Source organism: Prionailurus bengalensis, chromosome D3, assembly GCF_016509475.1.
Source record: "Prionailurus bengalensis isolate Pbe53 chromosome D3, Fcat_Pben_1.1_paternal_pri, whole genome shotgun sequence".
In the NCBI taxonomy this organism is placed as follows: domain Eukaryota; kingdom Metazoa; phylum Chordata; class Mammalia; order Carnivora; family Felidae; genus Prionailurus; species Prionailurus bengalensis.
Window position 1 is genome coordinate 35592035 of NC_057356.1, and position 26766 is coordinate 35618800.

Genomic DNA, 26766 nt, shown 5'->3' on the forward strand with positions numbered 1-26766 from the left:
TGTTTGGGTCCCTGCTTTCAATTGTTATTTTGGCATGCACCTAGAGGCAGGGTCAAACTGTAGATCTACGTTTTAACTTTTTGAGAAGCTGCCTAGCCATTTTCCACAGCAGAGGGTCCCATATTTTTCTCCTTTAAAACCCTCAAAAGATTAAGATGTGGAGTTTTTTAAAAACACTGTCAGATGCACAATTTGTAATTACACCAATAAATGCGGCAACTCACCTCTCATTCATAAATACAAAATTTTATTTGCACTTCATTAGTGTAGAAAGACCACAATGCTTTTCATATCACAACACTCAAGACACGCCAAGTTATTCAAATACATAATTACTTATTTACCTTGACTAAACAAAACAGTGCAGTTTAATAAAAGATATACCAAAGGTAGAGTTCACAAATCCATTATCAGACCAAAAAAAAAAAAAAAAAAAAAAGGAAAAAAGAAACACAGTCTAGGCTTAATGGGAATAAGCTTCACCATAAAGGGGAGAAGTTTTACCATTACAAAGGTATAGAATGTTCAGGTAAATACATGTATGTTCTTTGATATAGTAAAATGTATCTCTTTAAAATTCCTTTAAACAGGATTTGTTTAGGACAGCAGCGTTGTTTTAAAATCTTCTTCTATAGTTTCAAAAACACTTCTTTCTTTATTGAATCTTTGTAGTTCTTAAAAGCACAGGGTATGTCCGTTAGGATACCATGAAAGGGATTCTGCGGCTGCAGGCCCAAGTCGACCCCTACCCTCTAACCAGCGACACTCTACCGTGACGTAACATCAATAAATAACCCTCGATGACGGCTAGGAACTCAACTTTGCCTGCGGCAGAAATACTCCCATACTTCAGAGATGCTACGGCTGGGGGGAAAGGTCTTGTGCATAAAGAAAAAGCACTTATGATAGCTTTTTTTTTTTCCCAAAAAGTCTTTAGTTTTACAAATTTTCTTTAAAACAGTAAGCGAAGCACCACTTTCTTTCTTCTTATCAGAATATCTTCTGTCCTCCTAATATAATTAACGAGGACAATTATATTATTTATTTCAAGAAACATTATACCTTTCATTTCTCCCATTCTTCATATTAGAAGTACTATGCTTCCCAGTATATGTACACTAGAGGCTGGGATAATGGATGAAATGTAATAATTTGGAGGGAAATGTGGAATCGATAACCAAAACTTACCCAGGATTGCATATTTGCATATTTACAAGTTAGTGTGTAGCTCTGACTTGGATTACAAAGTGCGAAAGGAAATTGTCAAGATGATTGTAGTGCAGAAGAGAACATTTTCCCCTTTCCAGGAATCACTTCCACTTTGTCTCCAAAGTAGCAAATCAACAGCATCGAACGTGTGGTCGAGGTGGAGGCAGTTCTGGTGGAATCTCGGGTTCTGGTTGTAATGAGAGGATACTATTGGACAACTCGTTCCTTAAAATATCCAGAGGCATCTTAAGGATAAAGAAAAAAGACAAATAGTATTTAACCATGCAGTGTGTATGTAAGCGCTCTGCAAATTATATAAGAAAACAAAGTATTTTTATCTGTATTTTTTTTAAGTTTATTTATGTATTTTGAGAGAGAGAGAGAGAGAGAGAGAGAGAGAGAGAGCGCGCGTACAAATGAGCTGGGAATGGGCAGAGCCTGGTGTGGGGCTCGATCTCCGGAACTGTGAGATCATGACCTGAGCCAAAATCAAGAAGCAGATGCTCAACCGACCGAGCCATCCAGGCGCCCCAGAACAAAGTATTTTTATATAAAGATCTCCAATCATCAAAGTTTAATTAGATGTTCAAATATAAAGGCAAAAAGTGAAAAGCAGGTTCAGGATACTTCGTGTCACGGCACTAACACTCCCCAGCTTACATCATACCCTATGGTAAAAGAAACCAGATGGATCTCACGAACATATTTTCCCAGAACCTAGTAATAATGGAAACTTGATGCATTAGTACAGAAAAAAAAAATGGTTCTGCATTTGACTATGGTTTCTTTCACTAAAGAAAAAACTTCTCTTGGCAATTACATAAACAATGATTTTATTTATTTAATTAATTAAAATGGTTATTATTTATTTTTGAGACGGAGAGAGACAGAGCATGAGCGGGGGATGGGCAGAGAGAGAGAGAGAGAGAGAGAGACACAGAATCCAAAGTAGGGTCCAGGCTCCGAGCTGTCAGCACAGAGGCCGACACGGAGCCCAAATCGTCAACTGCAAGATCGTGACCTGAGCCAAAGTCGGACGCTCAACCAACTGAGCCACCTAGGCGCCCTTGAACAATCATTTTATTAGAAGCTTCTGAATTATGCTTGAACTAGCAGATTATATGTAGTAATAGCATATACACTTAATACTAAACAAATCTTTGAATGTAAGCCTACAAATGCTTGAAGAAATTGGTGTTCAATGAAGCTATCTAGCAATTTTTCTGCAACTGAGCATCACGGAAGGCCTGAGTAATGGAATCATTATGCTGGGGAGCATAGCACTGAGGGGGAGGCAGGGCCCAGGGCTTTCTCCTCCCCGAGACACCCACAAGCTCCAGGAGGTCCCCACTGTCTTTATCTAATTCTTGTGGGAAAATGGGAAAAAAAGGAAAGCAAATGTCACATAAACATGGCACACCGTTACACCTGCTCCAGTCACTTCACCAAACCACGTTTAGGGTTCAGCCAACCTGGGCACCACACTGGACACGGAGAGGCCCTGGGCAGGACACGGCTGTCACCACAGCTGGATGCCTCCAGCCGAGTTAACCACCTCACCTGGTTCTTCAGCCCCCGAATAACTACCCTAACTGCCCTCTCTAAAACATCACAGAGGGAACAAAGAATTTCAGATGAAATATTTTCCGGATATTTTACCTTTTTCAGAATGTCATCAACCAGCTTCAGAAATATTTCATCCACGTTGAAGTTGTCCTTGGCACTTGCTTCACAGAACCGCATCCCAGTTATCTGCTGTGCGAACTAAGAATACAGATTCATTTTTTCCTGTGTGGGGTGCCATGTGGTCTCATGTGTGGCCAGGTGGCCTGGGACTGGGGGAATCACAGCTTTTTGGGCTCCCTCTTTCAGGGAGGGGCGGGCCAGAAGGTTTGTGAAGCCCCGTTTAAGCTCAGAGTTCACTGTGCCCCAAACCCCTACATGATAAGTTAACAACACGAAACAAAATCCCTGACGTGATGATGTGATGACGTGATGCTGGAACCTTCAAGTTGAATTACTTGCCCGAGTTTCTAAAACTGCAATGCATCTGACATTCAAAATGTGAGTATCACCGATTCCCTAAGGAAGGTTATATAATACATGAGAGTAAATCATGAAAGCAATTTTACGGCTTAGGAAACATTTCTCTGTAGCAAATGTCAGAACAGATAATAATGCAGTGTATACTGATGCGGACAATCCTCTCCCCACTTCGAAATGCTTTCTAAAGCCTCCTGCTCCTTCCAATCCAAACAACTGAGAAGAATGTGACTGTGTTGTTTCATAATTTAAAGAAATTATTTAAAGACAAAAAGTCTATCCACTGCTAAATGCAGCGTGGACAGTGACGTCCCTTCTGCTCCCCACATCTCTCACCTTCTCTCCCTGCTGCCTGGTGATTTCTCGGTCAGTTTCACAGTCCAGCTTATTTCCAACTAGGAGAAGTTCTGCATCCTCTGAGGCATACTGTGGAATTTTAAAAGAAGCTCCATTTCAACGATGGGCGGTCATACACGGACAGGAAACGTAAGCCAACCTGCTCTGTTGCCACCATTACCTGTTTATCCCCTCCCCAAATCTCTGAGCAGATACCCTGTCCCAGGCAGGACTGGTTCAGGTGGGGTCTAAGACGTCCTCACAGGGCTCAGGGCTTTAGAAAGCGATGGGGTAACAGGCATTAGGAACCACAACCTTCCGAGCCTTTGACCAGTAATTTCTAAGAATCTCTTCTAAGGAAATGGCTCACAAAACAGGCACAGCTCTATGCTTAAGATGGTCATCAACTGAAGAGAGTCCGACAAAACAGATGGGGAATGAAATAAGTCAAGGTACATAAAAAGAATGCAGCCATTAAAAAAACAAAACAAAACTACCCATGCTTCAGAAGAACATTAATAGGACAGGAAGGCTGGCCTGACAGAATATTCAGGGAAATAAGCAGGCTGTAAAACTACATGGAATATGGATTCAATTTGGTTTTTCAGAATGGTGAAACTTTTTTTTTTTTTTTTTAAGAGAGAGGGAGTAAGCAGGGGAGAGGAGCAGAGGGGGAGAGAGAACCTTAAGCAGGCTCCGTGCTCAGTGTGGAACCCAACGTGGGGCTCATGACCTGGGATCACGGCATGAGCCGAAATCAAGAGCCAGATGCTCAACTGACTGAGCCACCCAGGCGCCCTGCGCCCCCAAACTATACATTTTTAAATTTACTTTCATGTTTGATTCCCCGAATTTTTTATTGTGACAGGTATCATTAATCCCACAATCAGGAAAAAAAAAGTTAAGCTACAGTTCTAAGTTTTCAAAAAATATAGGTACGGTAGGACCTCTCTTCAAAAAAGACTAAAGTCTCTTGAACAACTCATTTATTTAATTTTGCATATTCTACACGATTACTTGAGACAGGTTTGCGGCAAAGGCACCTGAATGGTGTGACGTTGGCCTAGTTACTCCAGGGTCTCCGTCTCCTTATCAGACAGTGATGTATGGGCAGCGGGACAGTGCCCACCTGACGAGGCTGGTGAGGAGTGAGCGTGGGAAATACTCAAGACAACAGCACTTACTCATAAAGAGGTACGCGGCAAGAGTCAAGTATGAAAGAGGGGAGAGCATTAGATCTCAAGACCCCAGCAGACTCACAAACTGAGTACCTAATGGGGCCCTGAGGCTTGAGGTCATTGCCTCTCAGTCTACGGGATTCACCTAGGTTCTCAGAGGAAAACAAAACACCTACCTTATCGATCATCTTCATCCATTTTGGCAAATCGTCAAAAGTCTCCTTCTTAGTGATATCATATACTAGTATGATCCCCTTGGCACTTCTGTAATAAGCTGAGGTAATGCTGTTGAATCTCTCCTGCCCTGCTGTGTCCCTAAGAAACAGCAAAAATCAGCTCCCAAACAACAACCAGAGGGAGCAACTCCACCTTCCAAAGCAAAAGGGAGGCTCTTCCCCACCCCTCTGCAGGCTGATTCTAGTCCCATCCATGCACATGCATCATTATTAGTGGTGAGGAGAGGAAGTTTTTCTGAGTTAGTTACATTCAGACAAAAACATAAGTCCCAACTTCTCTCAAACCGAGGTTTTAAAAATAAGAAAAACAATGTGTAAAAGGACAGAAGAGCTACATCCTCTTCAAACCCTCTTGCTTTTTAAAAGTGATCTCTGTGCCCTGTGTGGGGCTCAAACTCACAACCCTAAGATCAAGAGTTGCGTGCTTTACCAACTGAGCCAACCAGGTGCCCCTGCAAACTCTTCTAACCGGCATCAATGGTTGTATCTGATTTTGTAGAGAAGCTGACCGAGAGTCCATCACTAGTGAAAAATATCATAAACTCAGGGTAGTTATTTTCTTAATCCTTCTAAAACAGAACAAGGGGTCAAAGGGGAAGGGAGGAGACATCAAATAGGTTTGTAATACAATAAAGCTCGTTATTGTCTGCTACTAAAGCTAGAAGTTGTATTTATTCTCCAGGCTGAAGTCGATCATTTCAACATAAAGGATGATGTAAGCTTACTAATAGCGTATAGCAGCTGGCTGAGACATATTTTCTCCATCTAATAAGCCAAGAAACTGCTGAAAACCATCATGTATTTATGAATGAGCCCGACACAGCAGGGCTTCTGATGGGGAGACGAATGTCTTTAAAGACAATCCATAATTTAGCTTTTCCCAAAGAACCTGAACTCACAGCATACTCCTGGGGGTCACGTGAGACAGGCGGGTCATGGTGTACTAAGACGGGGGCAATGCAGCGAACAAACAAGGTTCTTCACTGCAGGGCCGTTCAAGGCCTCCACGTGACTTTGAGAGGTGGTGAGAACGTGCAGATTTTCCCAAATGCAACTGATCAAAGACTACTTCCCTTCAGGTGCGCTTTGTGGGGCTGTGTCCCTAAAATACTCTTTGGCAACGGGGTTGTAATTTATGGCTTTGTTCAGACTGGCTTTGCCACCAAATTAGTTCCCATTAGCGATGGCGTTATCATGCCAAATAAACAAAAGAGCTTGTTGGCAAATTCATTTTCGCATGAAGCAAAGCCGTTTGCTTTGTTCCAGAGGATATAAGAATCCCCTGCTGCTTCTGACTGGAAGGCCCAAGAGGGCCAAGGCTGGTCTGTTTCTGTCCAGCAGGGTCCGGCAGAATGCCTGGTCCACAGCGGGCCATCAGTAAGCCTATGCTGAACAAAAGGTTACCGATTTAAAGTGTCGACGCTGACGCCACTTCAAGGCAAAATAAACTCTATTTTTTGACCGAGAAATGCCAAACAAAACTGGAAAATTGAATAGGACAGATGGGGACTGAATTCTTCAAGATTCCTAAGAAACCCTGAAGACCACACTAATAGGCACTGCACCTTGAAGGGAAGTGAGAAGGAATGGGTTCAGATACCATTTCATTTACATGAGGAATCGATGAATACAATTCTTTCTGGAATCCTACATATATAGGGGTATAATTAATACTTATGAATCAACAAAGAGTTCAGTCTTTCACGGCATGGTTTTCCCAGTCTATCACAGTTATGACTTGATCAAATTAGGCCTTTTTGTCTTTTAAAAAACACATTTTTCTACTTTGAAAAGTAGAATTGTTAAAACAATATAGCTACACCATAAATTTAGCAATTAGATTTAAGACCTTCAAGGAACATTTTGGGAATTATGTAGTTTAATAAGCCTTTACTCTAAGCAACTTTAATCTGGCTATTGAGTGTAACTCAGCTGACATTAATTTCTATGGACATTCGATGAATTAGAGTCTAGACAGTGGGGGCTCAAAACCAGTGAAATCAGAGATAACAGACAACAAAAAATTACTTTTATTTAAGGTGGTAAGAAGACTTGGCATGAAATCTACTCTCTTTTTAGAGTTTTGGGTATAAAATATAGTATTGTTATCTACAGGCACAATGTTGTACAGAAGTTTCTAGAGGTTTTAATAAAAAAACTAACAGTTGAAGAATAGGAAGAGTAAAGGGCATTTTTGTTTTTCACCTTTTGAGAGAGAGAGAGAGACAGAGGGAGGGAGGGAGCGAGAGAATATGCACACATGTGGGGGAGAGGGAGGAAGAGGGAGGGAAGGAGAGGGAGGGCAAGCAAGAATCCTAAGCAGGCTCCAAGCCCAGTGTGGGCCCAACATGGGGCTCCATCTCACAATGGTGAGATCATGACCTGAGATGAAACTAATAAGAGTTGGACGCTTAACCAACCGAGCCACTTGGCCGCCCCTAAAGGGCATTTTTCATAGTTAAAAACACCTGTTGCCTGAGCGCAGTTAGCAATGTTCAAAACATTAAGAAATTAGCAGTCTCTGCTGGCTTTAAGTCAGACACAAAAAAGAGGGCAGACCTCAAAATGCAAAATCTGAGGCAATCATTCCAACACAAGTAAACGAACCAGTAAGTTCATTTACAAAAACCCCAATGAGGAAACATTCATCAGTTCACCACTCCCATTTAATGTCATTCCTTAAATTCCATCTTTTGCCTGGCTCTGAATGCTTGAGGTAGAAAAGCACCTTCCTTTGAGAGACTGTTCCGTATTTCCAAAATATGTGGCTTGTACAAATTTGTTTTCTTTTCCTCTCAAGCTCCTTTGCTTATTTCCCCTGCTAAATTGTCGGTACCACATATGGTCACAGAATAGGGAAATAAAATGCCAATGCAGTTCAACAAGAATTTATTACATACCCACTCTGCACCAGTACCATAAAAATCCCACACAAGTTCCTGCTTCTCAAAACCGCACATGCTAATAAGACACCAATGCACTGATCGTGCTTTTCTCTTTCTGTGAAGATGCAGAATCCTACTATTTCCCCTCTTTATCTCCATAAACCCGAGTTTTCATTACAGTGATAAGGAGCTGATTTCTCGACATTTACAGTGTATTATTGCAGGGAAAATTGTCACCTGCTGCAGCAGGAATATGAGGTGATCATTTCCCTCTCTGCTTTTGGTGCAAACCGAAAGATTCCTGCAATTCTGTTTCCCCAGTTTCGTAATACAACTGTGCTTTGAAAATTCAAAGATTCTTACTTGTTGTATTTAATATATCCACTTAAAGATGTAATTAGGAATTTGCAGGGCAAGGTCCTGCAATGTGCATGAAATGTCCCATCTCTTCCAAGCAGAGGATGAAAAACGAGTCTGATGTTGACATAAGAATGCTGGCAAGATAGACAGGGATGATTCATTTTAATTCTGCTTGCCTAAAGGTAGGAGACAAACGTCATAGTTCCAAAGTCCATTTCGACACAAGAACTCTAAGTCCCTGTGTATGATCTTCAGGATGGCATTCGGCATTCGAATGTAAATTCATGAACCTATATTCTAGTCGACACATTTTATTTTAGCTACACTTATGTAAAGGTCTTTTACACACACATGAAGAAACATTTTAGATGCAGAGATGAGAAAATGGTCCTTTTTCTGACCACGGATAATCAAGGAACTGAAAAATGTGGCCATGACATAAAAACGTGGCATGAAAGTGTGACGATGCCGTCCGTAGATTTTGGTAACTTACACTTTTAGGAACCTACGGTTAATATTTTCTCAGATGGAAATCGTCACGAAAAAATGCACTTCTTCCAATCAGACCTCTATGAAAATCGACTGGGAATGTCCATGGACTGACATTCTAGAAAATCAGAGCACAGCTATTATTAGCAGAGCGCAGGCTACTGAGGCTCTTTGAAGAGCCCTCTCCAACTACACTGGCTCCTCCTGGGCCCTCAACTGACAGGAAAGTGGTGACAGCATGCCCGCGACAAAGCAGACATGACAGCAAGAGCACAAGCACCGCTTCTAACTCTGAGGTAACTCGTGTTATTACTTTAAATCGTGAACCACGACTCCAATACTTCCTTTCTATCTACTGCCTAACAACGAAGAAAATGTTTAATCCTTTATGTAAAAAGCTTCAGAAGACAACAATCTTACTTTGAGTGTTGTGTGATTAACAAGTGGCAGGCATTTTGTGGATACGTTATTCACTGTTGAAAACCCCTTTGGGAAAAGAGAGGTCCTTCCTTCCTCACGGACTCATTGGGATATTCCCTGTGTGAAACCTGTAATCAACCTTTAAATACACTCACTGAACCTCATTTTCCTCCCTCAGTTAATAGTCTTCGAAAGAGTCAAGGAGAAGCAGAGGAGTGGCTCTGGGAAACGTGGTCACATCCAAAAGAAACGTGGTTCCTGGGTGTCCCGTACATTTCCCGAACTGCACCCTCTCGCTTTTCCCCGCAGGGTGGGGCGAGTAAGGCGAAGCCCTCTCAGATCAGATTCAAAGGCGCCGTGGTGAAATTCCAGAAGTACCCAATGTCAGCAGGCACAGAGTCTTAGTGGGCTGAGTTCCAGGGAGGCACAGGACATCTGGACATACTTTTCACAGGTCAGATTACTACTGCCTGAGATGAAAACTGAAATATTAATACAGTAATTAAGGTATGTCTTTGTAGATAGGCCCTGAGGTCATCCCTTAGACACTGCTGTCATTCAGTAAGCAAGCTTCAGACATTCTAATATTAGCCACATAAGCCTTTATTCAGGATAAAGTATCCTTCAAAAAGTATCTCCCCCACACGTGCTAGGTACAGAGGTAAACATACTCTGGATGATTTTTTTTTTTTTTTTTTTTAAAACTAGGCTTCATGCCCAGCACCGGCTTGAACTCACCACCCTGAGATCAAGACCTGAACTGAAGTTAAGATTCGGAGCTTAACCGACTTAGCCACCCAGGCGCCCCCTGGATGATCCTTTTAATAACGGTCTTTTACCTTGAGAAACTTAACAGAAGACCATGGGGGAGGGGAAGGAAAAAAAGTTAGAGAGGGAGAGAGCCAAACCATTAAGAGACTCTTAAAAACTGAAAATAAACTGAGGTTGATGGGGGGTGGGAGGGAGAGGAGGGTAGGTGATGGGCATTGAGGAGGGCACCTGTTGGGATGAGCACTGGGTGCTGTATGGAAACCAATTTGACAATAAATTTCGTATTAAAAAAAATAGGGATTGCAAAAAAACTCCCAAAAAACAAAAAAAAAAATGGTCTTTACCTTAGAGAGCTTACAATCAGAAACAACAGCACGTGTGAAAGATCCTCTGTTAGCTCCAGAGTTCAAAAAATGGGCAGCAACGTACAAAGTTTGTGGACTTTCCAATCAAGGGCTAATAAAATATATCCACGTTTTTTTGTCATCAAGTATTTAGACAAGACTGTTCATGTTTCGAAATCAAGCCAATAACCCCCAAACCCAAACCGGCCTTGAAGTGGGGGAGACTCGCAGGAGACCAAACGAAGACATTACCTGGGACGCCTCCAGGAGGCGGCAGTGCGCTCGGCTGCAGCCGGGCCCCACCCAGGGCACGGGTGAAGGATGAAGGCATGGCACTAACACTCAAGCATTAGGTGACCGATGATGCCACAGATGAGGCAGCAAGTAACGCGGATGAAAAGCAAACACACACATGGTGGACAAACACTCAGAGCTGAGCGGACCTGCAGAGGAGTTAGTAGGCTGAGTACACAGCAGCTGTGATGTTAAACACAAGAGGGCGGTCTCGAACCCCTCAGCGGTGCCACGTTTAAACCGCCACCAGATCCGCGCTGCACCCCGCAGGTCGGTCTCCCGGGGGAAGGGGGGCGGGGGGGGGGGGGCGGACAGCTCCCGGCGCCGCACAGCTGTGACACAGCTGGCTCGGTCGCCCAGGCGTGGTGCCGCGACAAAGGGGCTTCTCTCCAGAGAGTGGCCGCGGATTCACACCCAGCTGGCACCCGTGGGGCTTACGTCACGTGCCGCCAGCCACGCGTCCAGGGGGAGCATGCGTGTCGCACTGCGGTGCTCACGCTCTGCCCGCCCTGGGCAGCCCCCCAGCCGTCTACGGGGGATCTGCCTTGAAACTGCGCGCACCCGGTTAGGGGCGTGCTGGACTTTCCTTGCGGGCGATCAAATAGTTAACTGGAAAAATGTGAAAACACGCATTTGAGCAATCATCTAAGCGATGACAGTTTTGCTATTATGTCAAATGCTTTGAAAAGAGGCATCGAGGCTCCAATCATTAAAGTTAACAGTGTTCTTTCACCGCTCCCCATGTGCAAATGAAATATGAAATGGGCAGACATTTCTAAATTTCCTCATTGTTCATTTTATTTAAAGATGAGCAAAGGAGAGGAAAAGTAGGAGAGGCAAGCCAGCTTGAACAGTTAATTGTATTAGACAGGCGAACAGACTGTGAACACACATGGTGTTACTGGGTGCACATCCCCACTTACCAGATCTGTAATCTGATTTTCTTTCCTCTTAGCTCTACGGTTTTGATTTTAAAGTCAACACCTGTAAATAGAAAGAAAGAAAGAAAGAAAGAAAGAAAGAAAGAAAGAAAGAAAGAAAGAAAGAATAAAATGCAGTTTGCCATAAAAAAGAATCCTGTGTGTATATTTTGTATCATTATCAGTAAGACAAAAAACCTGGTGTTACTAAATCCCAAAAGGAAAAGCAGAAGTCCACCAATGTCTATGATGCTCAGTCTATATTTCCACATACAAGTGTACAAAGTCAACTTGTGTTTTACAACGAAGTACCTACATGGTATTTGCTGATCGTAATATGATTTATTGCTACCACCGTTTAGCATAAAAGCCATTTAGAAATTAGCAATTACGTGAACTGAATGGCTTTAAAGAATGATATATTGGGGAGAATTCTTACAGGAAGTGCTGGAAACTGAATCTTGATTTCGAATAGCCTTAGTCTGGATTTAGAAATCACTGCTTGAACTCTGTAGCATTCACAAAGAAGTCAGTTAATACGTAAACATTACTTCTTTATCACATTGTGAATAGCATGGAACAGGAATTATTTTTTAAAAACTTACTCATAAAGGTTAACATTCTCAATTGTAATTTTGATTCATTTTAATTCTGAGCAAACTGTCATGTATCACTCACTATCCTTTCCTAATTCAGCCCTTAAAGCTTCAGCTGATTTAAACCAAATTTTCATTTGTATATGTAACCTTATACAGGTCTCAGTTATAGAAAACTTGTACATTTCCAAACAATATTTTTTTTTTACACACTTTTTTAACTGAAAAAACAAATCAAAGTGACGCTCACTAAATTGGAGAGTCAGAATTACTCCCTACGGGAACCGCTTCCTGCCTGTCTCAGGATCCAGCATCACAGTGCTGTCAGGCCTCTAATGGGCAGGGGCCCATGTCCTCCAGTGAGTGCTACAGGACAGCATGGGGGTAAGGACCCTACTCCCAGGCTCTCCAGCTCAGGGATTTGATGCAACACTGCAAAGTCAGATGATGTTCTCAAGGTGAAGTGAAAGACATGTGACTGCGTTTTATAATTAGCAACACACTGCAGACACCAGTGCAATACCAAAGACATGTTTACAACCTGGGGAGGGGGGCGGGGCACCAGCCCTTGGTCTGTACAACAAAGTTGCAAGAATATAAACAGTCACAAGAGAACAAAGCTAGAGAAATACTCTGCATTTCAATTCTTAATCTCTTATACCAGACATAATTTCAAATGTCACTGAGAAAAAGCTGGTTAATTCAATTTCACTTTCAGTTCTGGAACTGATTTGCTCTTCAAAGTCAAATGACACTCTAAACCAGCCTAGAAACAGAAAGCATGTTTGTGCATTACCAATATCTTTGGAGTTCCTGAATGACGCAACCACAGGGAAGAATGTAACTTAAAGTGATACTCTACAAGGCACAAAAAACAGCCTGGAGATATTTGCTAATAAATTCTGATTTTAAACAGGCACAGCTTAAAGACAAAACACTGGTCCTCCTGATATTAGCTAAAGTTAGGGCCTCCCCACGTTGCTCGGTGACGGCAAACCACAAATCAAATTCAATTTTTGTCATGACTAGTATTCTACTTTACTTGTTTCCAGTTTGAGGTTTTGTTGTTGTTTTTTTGTAAGTTTCAGCTAAGGGGACTGTAACTTTTGTAAAACGTGTCACAGTGGCTGCTACTTTATTAAAAAGAATTGGCAGATGAAACTTCTTTTGTGAGCTCTGCTTCACATCAACTAAAAGAATCCCTTGAAACAGCCAGAGTCAATAATTTTTGTTTTGATTAGGCTGTTTTTGCTTAAGGATTATTCTGAACCCGAACATGTCAGACACCTTCTACCTACTTGAACGATTTATACAACTTTCACAATCCTACACCAGGACTCTTTTGTAACCACCAAGTCTAATGAATACGAGTAAAAGCTAAGGCTGTTCAAAATCAGGAAATAAGTGGTAATGTTATCATCACGTGATTATAAACAGGTTACTGATTTTAATAGGACAACAAAACAAAGATGAACCCACAGCGAACAGGATTAAGAGTCTGTTGAGCCAAGAAGACATCTATCTAGTTTCGGGCACATGGGTGGATTGGCTGGTTGAGCGTCCAACTTCAGTTCAGCTCATGATCTCATGGTTAGTGGGTGCCAGCCCTGCGTCAGGCTCTGTGCTGACAGCTCGGAGCCTGGAGCCTGCTTCGGATTCTGTCTCCCTCCCTCTCTGCCCCTCCCTTGCTCATGCTCTGTCTCTCAAAAATAAAAATAATGTAAAAAACAAAACACACAAAAAAGACTATCTAGTTCTAGTGAGTTGCTTAATGACAACTTCACTAACAACAGAAAAATAATCTAAATCTAAAATCCCATTAAAATAGCCCTCTCTCTTAAATGCAATATCCTTTACCACATTTAACAGCCACTCAGTAGCTTGTAACAACTGGAAACTTGCTCTAACTTATGGCTTGGAAACACATACTTGTATCAGAGTATACAACCATTTCTAAGAACATTACATCAAGTCAAAAATCTCTTAAGGTTGTCTATCTTAAAAATTTGCATGCCACAGAAATTATAATGATCCTTAATAGAAGATATTAGGTCATCCGTAGCCTCAGATATTCAGTGATTCATTTTAGGAAAAGTCAGCACACAGCTGGCCTTGAGAAGGAGCTCCAGGGACCAAGGTTTATGAACAGGTAAGGGACAAAAAGAATGGCACGCCCATTTCCAGCCCTTGCTGAAAACCCAGTTTCCTACAGGTAACTTGACTACCAGGGGAAGCAATCAGCCCTACCATTGGTTGATGGGGACAGTCTCTGCCCTCAAAGGGCTTAGTCATACTGGCCTAAATCGACACCCCATGCAGCTGGCAAAGAAGTGCCTTTCTCTGCTGTTCTCTCTTCTTAGAGAACCTCCTTGTCTGCCCAGAAACCTCTGACAGCCCAGTTGATTCCCAATCTGAACCCGGCTGCCTGCCCCACAGTCCCATCTGTGTACGGTGTTCTTGGACCTGAACTTTCTCCTGGCCCTTATCACAACATTCCTTCTTTGCTGTTTGGTGTCTCCCTGAGGGCACAGTCATGCCTGACTCCCTACAGCCTAGGACACTGCCTGGCACACAACAGCAACTGGGTAAATCTGATGAATGAAAGCCACCCTCTCTTCTCCATCAAATACTAGCTACGTAAGAAGAAATGCTGACTATTTTGGGGAAAAATTAAGGAAATTTATGACTGTTTAGCAAAAACAAAACAATAAAACTCACACAAAACACTATAGAAGAAAGGAGAGGCAGATGTTCTGAGTGTCTGGTGCCCAGTACCCATAGGTCATTCCAGAAACAGAGTATTTCGTTTCTCCTACAATTCTTATTGTTGACGGTAAATCCTTAAAAGATGGGGCAGTCTTTTTAAAAAAAAAATTTTTTTTTTTTTTTAACATTTATTCATTTTTGAGAGACAGAGACAGAGCATGAGTGGGGAAGGGGCAGAGAGAGAAGGAGACAGAGAATTGGAAGCAGGCTCCAGGCTCCGAGTTGTGAGCAGAGCCCAACGCGGGGCTCGAACTCACAAACCCCGAGATCATGACCTGAGCAGAAGTCAGACGCTCAACCGAGCCACCCAGGCGCCCCGGGGCAGTCTTAATATGCTTATAACTTCTCCCTCCATACACCCACCCCAGGGGATTATTACGGTAATACTGGATTCAGTCACTTAGACAGGAAGTGGTCCACTAAGTGAATTACTCTAGCAAAAGCAGCTTACTTTTCTTGAAGCTTGCTAATGCTATGAGAGTCTTTCAAAAAATATTTTAATCAGGGGTGCCTGGGTGGCTCAGTTGGTGAAGCATCCGAGTTTGGCTCAGGTCATGATCTCGAAGTTCATGGGTTCAAGTCCTGTGTCGGGCTCTGTGCTGACAGCCCAGTGCCGGGAGACTGCTTTGAATTCTGGGTCTCCCTCTCTCTCTCTCTCTGCCCTTCCCCTGCTCATGCTCTGTCTCTCTCACTCTCAAAAATAAACAAACATTAAAAAAATTTTTTTTTTTACTATTTTAATCATAAAGAACACAGGTTATATGTGGGCTATATAGGGGCTATAATTCCTATAACAATGGGCACAGATGGCTCTATTTGAGTCACCACGTCTCCTTGATCTTGTTTTCTTTTTTAATTTTTTTTTAACGTTTATTTTTGAGACAGAGAGAGAGAGAGAGAGAGAGAGAGCGCACGCAAGTAGGGGAGGGAGAGAAAGAGGGGAACCGAATCTGAAGCAGGCTCCAGGCTCTGAGCTATCTGCACAGATCCCCATGCAGGGCTTGAACTCACGAGCCACGAGATCATGACCTGAGCTGAAGTCGTATGCTCCACCGGCTGAGCCACCCAGGTGCCCCTGGAGTCTTGTTTTCCTTTAATAACAATGATAGTGGACGTCTGTCAAACGCTCTGTGCTGACATGGGATCCTACAGCAGCCCAGTGAAGTGAGCACTAGTGTCCTCCTTTTACAGAAGGAGCCACCAGAGTGGAGACAGGATAAGGTATTTGGCTGTTAAGGTCATATCCCATGCTAGCTAGCTGAGTGGCAGACCTTAGATTCAAATTTGTAACATTGCCTGCAACGGAAAGTTGTTATGCTAAGAGTCAGATGCGCGAAAACAAAAGGAAAGGTGTGAAATGTTCTGTGAATGACCCAGAACCACACTGATGGAGATGTTTAAAGAACAAAGCCTAACTTTACACTTGGTCTTCTCTGCATTTGTTTCCCATAAATCTTAGCAAATAGCATAAAGGACTGGCATAGGTACGTACTGCTGACACGAATTCTAAGATCCCCTTAAGGCAAAACAGTTCTAAAACAGGACCGTATTTCTTCCTGCTGGGCAACGAGAGGTTACAAAAGTGAAAATGGCAAAAATAAACAGAAGCTTCTTTCTTCACATTCCTTTCCAGAAAAAAGCTAAATAAATAAAAGCAAAAATAACACCGTGGTCCACACCTGTGATTACAGCCGAATGGACTGCTCTTTTTCTTCTCTGCCCTGCTTCCCTCCCCCTCCTCAAAGATCTGATTTTTCTTTACCTAACACTTTTAGGACGTTGAAAGATTTCACAGACTTTGGAATTAAGTCTCAATTCAAACGGTGGCTGTCATGTTACGGACACTTCATAATAACTATCTTAAGTTCATACAGTGGCGTTTCTTCCAAGGACATAGATTCTATACAGGGTCATCCAATTTGGGACATGGTCTTTCTACTAAGGGGGAGGATTTCCAGTGTTTTCATGGCGCTGAGTGAGAAAGTAAATTAAGGAAGGAGTCAAAGTCACACAGAGGGAGGTACATTTAACGCTGGAAAATAAGTCACTTGAATGCATGTGGGGCCAGTCTTCTGCCTAAACACCACCGGCCAGGGAAGAGTACAACCTAAGTCCCCACAGGAAAGCACCACATAAAGAAAAGGGTTCAGTAACATAGAGACTGAGTGCTATGACTATAAAACACTCTGATCGGCTCAGCAGCAGGTACTGTTAGGAACACAGGAAAGTGATGGTAGGACATTTAAAAAATGCTTATCAGGCCTGAGGACAGCAAGCATCCATCCTAGGAGTAAGATCTGCTTCTTCCTCCCGCAAAGAAAGACCACACTGCATCTCGCCATCCCTGACACACGCAGCACGAAGAGATGGCACTTGGCTGGACACCTGCACCACGAACTCCACGAGGCAGGGAGGAGTCCAAGGCGATCGCTTCAAAGGAGAGGCGGGGAGGGAACAGAGCGCGTGCCCCACGGAGCCCGTCAGAACCGGCAGGCGGCTGCATTTTCGCGAAGTATATACATTTAGGAAAGCACTTCACAGAAAGGGTCTGTTCCCTTCGTAATAAAAAGATGAAGAACCCTTCTATGCTGCTTCCTACACCTCAGGCACTATTCTAAGGGCTTTATGTCCATTAATTCACTGCAGTGTTTGCACTTGCCAGTTTTATGAGGCAGATATTATTGTCCCCATTCTACAGATGAAAATACTGAAGTCAGAGGGGCTGGGAGCTGCCCAGGGCCACTGAGCAGATGAGTATTAGAGCACCGATTTGAACCCTGCGGGTGGCTCCAGGCTACACTCTTACCTCACCGGGGCAGCCTCATCTGATAAGAAAAGGAGGAAAAGGCTGCAAGATACAAAGCTATCTTTCACGGTAAAAAAAAGTTCTGCATTGCTAAGGAAATATTTTTAAAAACTAAGTGAGGTCTGCTGGTGGCCTTGGACATGCTGCTCCTGCCCCAGGAAGCCTTCCTGTGCTCCCTGGTTACAGACACACATACCCCTCTCTCAAAAGGTGGGGACAACAGGAAGAGAATACTGAGGGAGGGGAGGAGAATCTGAAAACAAACAAACAAACAAAAAACAACCAAAACCTTAGACGATGAAAAGTGGATCAGTAGTATTTTCTTCATGTGCAAAAAAACATTAACTTGACTACTATTCAGATTGGGTCCATAAAAATGCTGGCACTGTCAGATGCATTTTGCCCTTTAGCCAGGTCATGTGTTTACATTTTGATTTTCATATTCACCTGTATACATTTCGGTATGTATCTCTAAAGGATAAAGATTCTTTCTTGGGACTGTTTCACCTATGAGACACTTTTTTTTGCATCTATGGTATAGATTAGGAGGAGATGGGAACATAACTGACATTTATAATCGTCCCTTCCAAGCCAGGTACCTAAGATATTTCATCTCCATTTATTCCTGCACGTGAGACGAGAAAAGCGTGCAAGTCCTTCTTATTTCTTTTCATGAGTGCGGAGACAGAGATTCAGTAGCTCACTAAAGACACACAGACAGCTTGTGGTAGAGGCAGGACTCACATCCGGGACCCTGTATCCACCTTTGAAATCACACCATTGGGGTGGGAGGCAGAGAACATTGTCTAGAAGGAGGAGTGGCCAAGGAGAAGGTGGAGTGCTTTCCTTTAGAAGTGAAAATTTGATCGTAGGTGTGATGGGCTAGCAGTCAGCCAGGAGGGGGGCTCTGGGTGCGGCACGCCTCAAGAGGGAGAGGAAGCACGCGAATGACAGAGCTCCTGGGTTACAGAGGCCTGTTCCATCGCCGGGTCTCCGCTTAGAGGGTCCTGGATCCTAAATTAAGGTGGGCAAACCAGGAGAATTTGATTCGTCAGCTACTTCCGCCAGAAGCCCGCTTGAGGTGGAAACAGAATCTGTTTGGTTTTAAAACGAAGAAGGCATTACATAAGCACCACAAACCAAACACTGGAGGCTGTCAGATTTGGAGGGGAAAAGGTTTTCAATGGAATCGAGTGTTCTATTCAGCCGGTGTGTTTTCTGGTTTTAAAGGATAAGGGGTTTTTGACAAACATAATCACATTCAATTAAGGGCACTACCTGAGGTCCGTAGTTTGGTTTTCCAAATGTCAAAGATGTGCGATAAAAGGACAAAAGGAGCATAATCAATTTCTTCCTCTGTTGAAGTACAACAGCATATAGCACTTTACCTCTTTTCTGAGGTTTTACTGTGGCTCTTTCCATGACTCACCTGCCCTTCTGAAAAAGGACAAGCCAGGTAAGGAGGTGTTAGCTTTGTGCCCTTTAGAATAGCTAGCAGAATGGTGTCTTACAGAAAAACAGCCTCCTGGATAACACCTACTGAGTGACTAGGCTATACGAAGCTACATTTTCTTTATAAATTCCAACAAATGCTTCATTAGAACAATGTATCTGGCACCCAAGGCTGGAGAATAATTTGGACTTAGCAGTTCTCAAAGAAACCTACTCTGCCTTCTGAAGCCAGTTCTAAGATCTGCTAACAGATTGCTCCTGGCAGATTCCACGCGGCTGGAGGGAGAGAGGCAATCTCTAAGAATCTGGATCTCTATCATGCATAATAAAACCTTTCTTCTTCAGTGCAGAACAGTGAAAGAAAGGCTGAACGCACTTAAGCCAGGTCTCTAAATAAATTTTTATTCAACCCGAACAACCAGACGACTAAATTTCCATATTTTCTTTGAAAGCTAACTATTCCACAAAAAGGGACGTACGTGCTCTGCACAAGCCTATCCGTTTGCACTGAGTTCATTAAATAAATCAAGCTAATGACAATGCATAGCATCTGCTGGTATAAAAACGAAATGTTAACCATTCGCATCTGTTCCTCTCACACTGACATCTCCCTGAGTCATCGTGTTACATCATTTTGGCAGAGGAGTGAGACAGCACTGGAGAGGCTCTGTGTTGGGCTCTTGGGGTGGGAATTCTGGACAACTCTCCCAATTCTCTACTAAGTGAAGCAATTAGGCAGATCAGCCATGGCATGGAAGACTGCATATGAGCACACAAGAGCAAAATAAAATACACCATTTGGAATTTTAATCCAGTATTAGATGCTCATTCTGGGATTTCCAGCAAAATGTCTGACCTGTTTCCAGAATGAAGTACAAGCAGCTTCCAAGCAATGGAAGCAGCCGTTCCATTGCTTCCAGGTAAAGCCGACCAGACCCCTGTGGGCTGCATTTGCTCCATCATGTCCCCTAACATTCAAGGCCAGACCCACAAGAGCCGCTTCTGCAGGGGACTTATGCCCACCTGTTTCCTGATAAAATGCAGCCACCTACCTGTACCACTAAGCTTCCCTGCCCATGGAACAAGCATCCTCAGTGCACCTTCATCTTAACTCTGGACAAAAGGGAGGAGTCTGGCAGAGAGAACACAGGGACCATGGCCAGTAACTGAGGGAAAACAGGCTTCAGTAAAGCACCATCATCTATGACCAGTCACTCTCAGGGGCCAGCCTGTGAAGTCTGATGTGTTGATGCGCAATGAAAAAAATGAAGAGTGGTGAGGTTCTCGGAACTAAATTCAAAGAACTTTTTAATCCTGATAGTCTGTCTTTCCTTTTTTCTTTCTCTCTCTCTCTCTCTCTCTCTCTCTCTCTCTCTCTTTCTTTCTTTCTTCTGAAAAGCTGCTGACAGCAATTTAAAAAAATGTCTTTACCTGGCAAAGTAAAAGAACTGGCAATCCTAGGTTGGCTTCCAGCACTCTAGGGGAAATTCTACTGCCCAGGAAAATCAGAATTCTGTTCTAGACTGCCTTACTCCTACTTCTCCTCCTATATTCATATATTCATATGTATGAATATATTTGAATATATGAATATATTTTATACATATATATATGTATAAAATGTTGGAACATTTTAATAGATATGCAAAAGGCTGAAGATGCTCGAATGATCGAATATTTAGGTAAGAAATACAATTCGTAGAGCATACGTTAAAATCCAGAAGGCAAGTGACAAGTGATGATAGTGGCATAGTTTCAGAAAAGTCAATTTCATTGATACCATAGATCAATGACAGCACTATCTTCACAGGCCTGTAGGGGGCCTCGATTAAGTTGTGAAGGACTTCATGGTGTTTGATTTGGAGTCACAGAATTTTCACAAAGCAAAGTAACTTTAAATTTCCAAATAAGCTAAGGAACGGTTAGAAAGAACTCACTTGTAGTAGCAACCCTGGCCCTGATCACTTGCTGACCAGCTGTGACAGGTGGGTAAGTTGCTTACCTCTCTGGGCCTTTGCCTCCTTATCTGTAAAATGGGGATACATTTCAGGATTGCTGTGAGGATTAGACAGTGTCCCTTTTGCTGGCACATAGTAAGTGCTCAACAAATAGTAGCTACTAGTAATAGAATGTTACATTTTATAAGCACAGACAACTAAATTACTTATCCAAAGTCACAAGCTAGTTACTGACACCTAACTCAAAAGCCCAGGTTCCTCATTCATATGCCAGTGTTTTCTCTAGAATCTACTGTTGCCGGTGTGGGGGTGAAGGTGGGTGAAATCATTTCAATTCAAAGTTAACAGTTTCCAACAGTTATACAGAAATAAAACAAGTGCTGAGACATATAAAATTTAATTGATTTGTTTCCTATATGTCAGATAGTTATAAATTTCTATAGCAGAACTAACTTGTTTCTATTTCCTTAAACGTCAAAAAAACTCTACTGCACTTTTTAAAGGACCTGTCAAATTATGCTAGTTACATCAGATTAATTCAATTCCATGAGTACAAAATCCCACTTGAAAATAATACTCCATCCTAGACAATTTGCATTAAATAAGTCAATTAGTAAATAGTCTTTCTAGCTTTTTATACCCTGGTGAACTTTGTGTTTTTTAAACCAGAACAAAAAAATCAACATTTGCTCATTTATAATTTTATGAAATCCCTTGGGATTTCAGCTACACTCTTATTTCTTTAAAATTTTTTTATTTTAGAGAGAGAGAGAGGAGAGGAGAGGGGCAGAGGGAGAGAGAGAACCTTGAGCTCACAGCTCGACACAAGGTTTGATCCCACGACTTCAGCGTCATGACATGAGCTGAAAGCAAGAGTTGGATGCTCAACCAACTGAGCCACACAGGCACCCCTCCACTACAATCTTTTATAAAAAGTTCAAGTGAACCTGATTCTCTGTAAAAAGGCATGCACGGAGCCACTCCTGTAGATTCTGAATTACATGAGTCCTTCACTTTAGTGACCCACCTGGGCTGGCGCATGCTCAGAGACTCTTCCCTGCCATGCTGTGGGGTACGGAGTCATGAGGAGCACACATCTGCAAGCCCAGACAGGGTAAGGGAAAGTCCTCGGTGGAAGAGGCTCTTTCTCTACATGGATCCAATGTTACTATTGAAACTTGGAAAACTGGCCTCAGAAGCACAATTAGCTATGAGCTCACCGCTCAGACGTAGGCCTTCAGGTCAGGTGACCACAATTCCACACCACACCCAACACGACATTTAAACATCACTTTTCTTTGTGTGTGTTTCTGTTTTAAGTTTATTTATTTACTTTGGGAGAGAAAGAGACAGAGAGAGAAAGTGAGAGTGAGAGAGACAGCGCACTAGTGGAGGAGGGGGCAGAGACAGAATCCCAAGCAGGCTCCTTTGTGTCAGTGTGGAGCCCGATGTGGGGCTCGACCCCACTAACTATGAGATCATGACCTGAACCAAATTCCCGAGCCAGATGCTTAATGGACTGAGCCACCCAGGAACCCCAAAATACCATTTTTCTAAGGCAACTTGCAGAATGAAGCATTCCGATTAGGAGGAAGCCTCCCAGACACAGCCCTCTTCTTAGGTTCCCCCACTGGAGGGGCTTCCACTGTGCTCCTTGAGTATTTCATACACATTTCCACCACTGCTCTTACTAACAGGGGCATCTTGCTCCCCACAGGCTCTGAGCCACTTCTGGACAGAGACGGTGTCCTGCTTACCACTGGGTAGCACAGTACCTCACACCCAGTAGGAGCTCAGCAAATGATCTGATAGCTGGAAGGAAAAAAAAACACAGGCAGGGATTGCAGGGGGAGAGGGCAGCTAGTTAGCATTCTTCAGCTGTCTTCATACTCTGGATCAGACCACAGGTTATTAACTTTCTGTGAACTTCCCACAATTATTAAAAACTTATCGAGTCAAGTACTATAGGCTATGTTTGGAAGAAACAAAAACCCAACTGCACAAGGAACCCTGTGGTTGTGGCAGCGTGGGAGACATGTGAAGTGTGTATATTTGTTTGTTAAGGGGACAGAGAACCAAACTGCCTGGTTTCCTTGCCTCCTGTTTCTTCATCATTCCCCAATAAATATCCTATGTAATCCTGCCAAATTAGTTTCGCTGTCTCCATGCCAATGCTGTATTCAGAGGCCTTTCCAGCTCTAGTTGCTATGGGATAAGGCCCATGCTCTTTAGCATGGCAGGCAAGGTCTGGAAGCTTCAAGCATTATTCCCAGGGTCCACTAATGAGTCTTTTCCAGAATGTGTCTGTGAGATGATGATTTATACTAAGAAATATATATTTGGTCTTGGTCCCCATTCCAGTCACAGAGCTCCTAGAACCCTTGGGCTTTTCCATGGAGAAAATTATAAAAGTATCTTTTGGTATGTTAATGAGGTGACTTCTAGACCGCTCCCAGAGGTGACTTTTAGAATGCTCCTCACCAAAAGATGGGGGCTGGTCAACAGAAGAACTAAGTGATTAGAAGGTTGGAACTTTTGTCCCCCACCCCAAGGAGGGAAAAGGGGCTGGAGACTGAGCCCAATCACCACTGGCCAATGATTTAACCATGCCTACAGAATGAAGTCTCCATAAAACCCAAAAGCGCAGGTTCCAGCTTGGAGCTGGTGAACACGTGGATATTTGGGGAGAGTGTCATGCTCCGAGACCACATAAACACCGGGCCCCTTTCTGAATCACGTACTTTTATGACTCACTGGTAATCTAGTACACAGGAAGTTTCTCTGAGTTCTGTGAGCTGCTCTAGCAAATTAATCAAACCTAAGAAGGTGGCTGTGGGAGTCTCTGATCTACAGCTGGTCAGTCAGAAACACAAGTGAAAACCTGCACTTGTGACTGGCTGTGAAGAAGGGGGCAGTTCTGCACAACTGATCTCTTAACCTGTGGGAGTGGGGGGCGATGTTCCACTGTGGCCCCTGCTTAGAAAACCCTTCTTCACCCCTTCTCTTTCCCACTCTAAAGTACACCTTTGTCCATTTCCTAAACAGCCCCTCCACCCACGCAAGCCCTCATCTAACCACCTATAATGCCTGTGCTGATTTCTCTTTATCACACGGTACAACCCTATCATCCCTCATTTTTATATAGTTTGAAGTGTGCAGCCATAAAACACTGATACTTCTGAATTGCTTTTAACTCTATTGACATCAGGTACTAAAATAACCATGTGAAACCTCATTCGATTGTTCAATTCTTCTACATGATCCAAGACTGGATATTTAAAACGGGTATAGTTATGTTACTGAATTTTAATATCATGGTCCCAAGGGCGTCATTTTAAAAACAAACGGTACAGAGAGCACAAATATTTCTCAATCTATTCCAAAAAAGCAGTAAGGGAAACACTTCTCAAAGGCAGAACAAAAAAGACAACATGAAATTTGGGGGGGTTAATTGTCCAATAAGACACTGAAAATGTAGTAATGTCTTGTTATAGGACATTTAAAAAATCAATTCATCCCCAAATTCTACCGTGGTGGGTACCACTAGTTACAAAGCTAAATACGTGTAGAAGTATGTGGGAAGATACTTTTAATCCTGTATTTCACATTTTAACACCTGTCAATGTTTCTTGGACCTCTGGACCTCCTTGGGGAAATCCTGTATTGCCCATCACTGAAGATGACTGCCCTTTACTTTGAAGAATTACCTCATCTATGGGGTTCCCTAGCTTTGACAGCTTTAAGGGGTTTGCCACAGGAACAACTTCTACCCACACCAACCTGACCAACCTCAAGGCCAACTCCTGTGAATCCAACTTCGTTTAAAAAAACAAAACAAAACAAAACAAAACAAACCTCCCCTGCAGTTTCCATTTTAGATCCCGAGGACAAAATACTTTCTGACCTGGAGAGTTACTGTATTTACATCACCGTTGTACTCCACCCACCGGGAGGACCCTGGCACACCCCTCCCCATTTCTGCAAGACCTAGGGTTACGCGAGGTCATGAACAAGTACAGCTGAAGTCCCGCTGTCCCGCACTCACAGTTACTACAAGAAATTTAGTGTAGTTTTAGTCTTAATATTCTCCCCAGATCCTCCACAGGGAATTTCAAGCTTCATTATTTCAGCGCATCAGAAAATGGGAGTTCAAAATTAGAAAATAAGCCCTGGTTCTCACAAGGCACTGCTAAGGCGCCAGAATTGGCTATAGATGACCCACTTTGGCTATCTGGCCAGGGGCACAGCTTCTGCACTGCCTGCCTGCTTCCCACATCGCATTACCTTTTTTCTTGGGTGAGTAATGTAAGGGGCAGGAGTTTCCGTGGAGAGATTCTCACCGTCCCTGAGAGCGGAACAGGACCAATGTATCACCCTGGTCTCATGACCGGCTCTTGGGGGGTGCGAGAGGGGACGCTGGTTCAATAACCAGCTCGGATGAGGGACGTGGGAGGGGCGTGAGGGGTCTGTGCCGCGCGAGGATGGAGGGCCTCGAGGCCCCAAGGGCAAGTGTGCGTGGAGACTACACGAAAATCTCGGCCTGGCTTTGGGAACAGGATGGAGGGGCTTCCACTGGGACCGCCCCTCCCCTTAGATTTCACCGAGAAGCCCATCCTCCAAATGCAAGGCCACCCAGCTGGATAGGGAAAGGCTCACGGACGCGAAGAGAAATGAGGCCGGCAGGGCGCAGGGCACTAGCCCTGGGGACCGCGGGAGGGCAGAGTCTGCGGCGGAGGGGCCCAGCTGGGGTCTGGCCCAGCCCCGGCGCCCTTACCCACGGTGGACTTGCAGGCTTCGCAGAAGGTGTCGTCGGTGAAGCGCTCCATCAGGCTGGTCTTGCCCACGCCACGGGAGCCGATGATGATGACCTGCAGCTTGAAGTCGGCCGGCCTGGGGGGCTGCTTCCTCCGGCGAGCCTGGCCTCCCGACAGCGCCGGGGAGCCCGCGCCCAGGCCGCCGCCGCCCCCGGCCCGCCTCTGCAGCGCGGCGGCCGGATCCATGCACGCATACGGCTCCCGCTCGGCCCGCCGCCCGCCGCCGCCCGCTCCCGGGCCGCGCGCCCCGGGCCCCGGCGCCCCCTCGGCCTCCGCCGCGCGCCGGGGGTCGGCCCCGGGCTCGACGTCCGCCCGCTCTAGCGGCCCCGGCAGCCCGCGGATTCCGCGCTGCAGCTGTGCCTCCGGCCGGTCCCCTGCGCCCGCGTCCAAGCCGCCGCCGCTGCCGCCGCCGCTGCCGCCGCCGGGAGAGGAGGAAGGGAAGCAGCTACTCCGCAGCAGCGGCAGCAGCATCCCGGACGAGGAGGGGCAGGAAGCGCAGGCGCGGGGCGGGGCGGGGCGGGGCGTGGGGCCTGCGAGGGGCGGGCGGTCCGGCGCTCGCTCGCCTCCTGTCGGCGGGAGGACCGCGCGCCCTGCGAGCCGGGTCTGCCGTTGCCGGTTTCTCCTTGTATGCACCTGTCTTTGCTGTCTTGTATCCCCGCTGTTCTGTTTTCACTGCTCTCCCCCCCCTTTTTTTTTCTGTCGACTCTGTTTTCTTCTCTTACTTCTTCGTCCTCCCTTCTTTCCCTTTATCACCCGTCCTTTTTCTTCTTTCACTAAATCCAGTCCCCAAACACCATGGCTGTTTATTAGCCATCTCTCCCCCAAACCTGTTACATTCTCAGTGTAACGTCTCCCAAATTACTGCTGCAAACTCAAATGTTGCCGGGAC

At 44.3% G+C, this 26766-nt stretch overlaps 1 protein-coding gene across 1 annotated transcript; it reads right to left on the minus strand.

Annotated features, from left to right (window-relative positions):
* Positions 1–227: 227 nt before the first annotated feature.
* Positions 228–26354, minus strand: RAB12 (RAB12, member RAS oncogene family). The gene is made up of 6 exons (XM_043558313.1): positions 25838–26354; positions 11489–11549; positions 4943–5081; positions 3589–3678; positions 2869–2973; positions 228–1454 (listed from the first exon to the last, which is right to left on the minus strand). Exons 1-6 carry the CDS (start codon positions 26346–26348, stop codon positions 1341–1343), a joined length of 1020 nt encoding a protein of 339 aa, XP_043414248.1. The 5' UTR covers positions 26349–26354; the 3' UTR covers positions 228–1340.
* Positions 26355–26766: the final 412 nt, after the last annotated feature.

Bases quoted from the DNA above. Each gene is read 5' to 3' on its own strand.
- RAB12 (XM_043558313.1), bottom strand. From the start codon at position 26,348: ATGCTGCTGCCGCTGCTGCGGAGTAGCTGCTTCCCTTCCTCCTCTCCC. The intron at 11,550-25,837 runs GTAAGGGCGCCG...TTCTATTTACAG, and splicing joins AGCCTGCAAGTCCACCGTGG to GTGTTGACTTTAAAATCAAA. The intron at 5,082-11,488 runs GTAAGTGGGGAT...GCTGTTTCTTAG, and splicing joins AAAATCAGATTACAGATCTG to GGACACAGCAGGGCAGGAGA.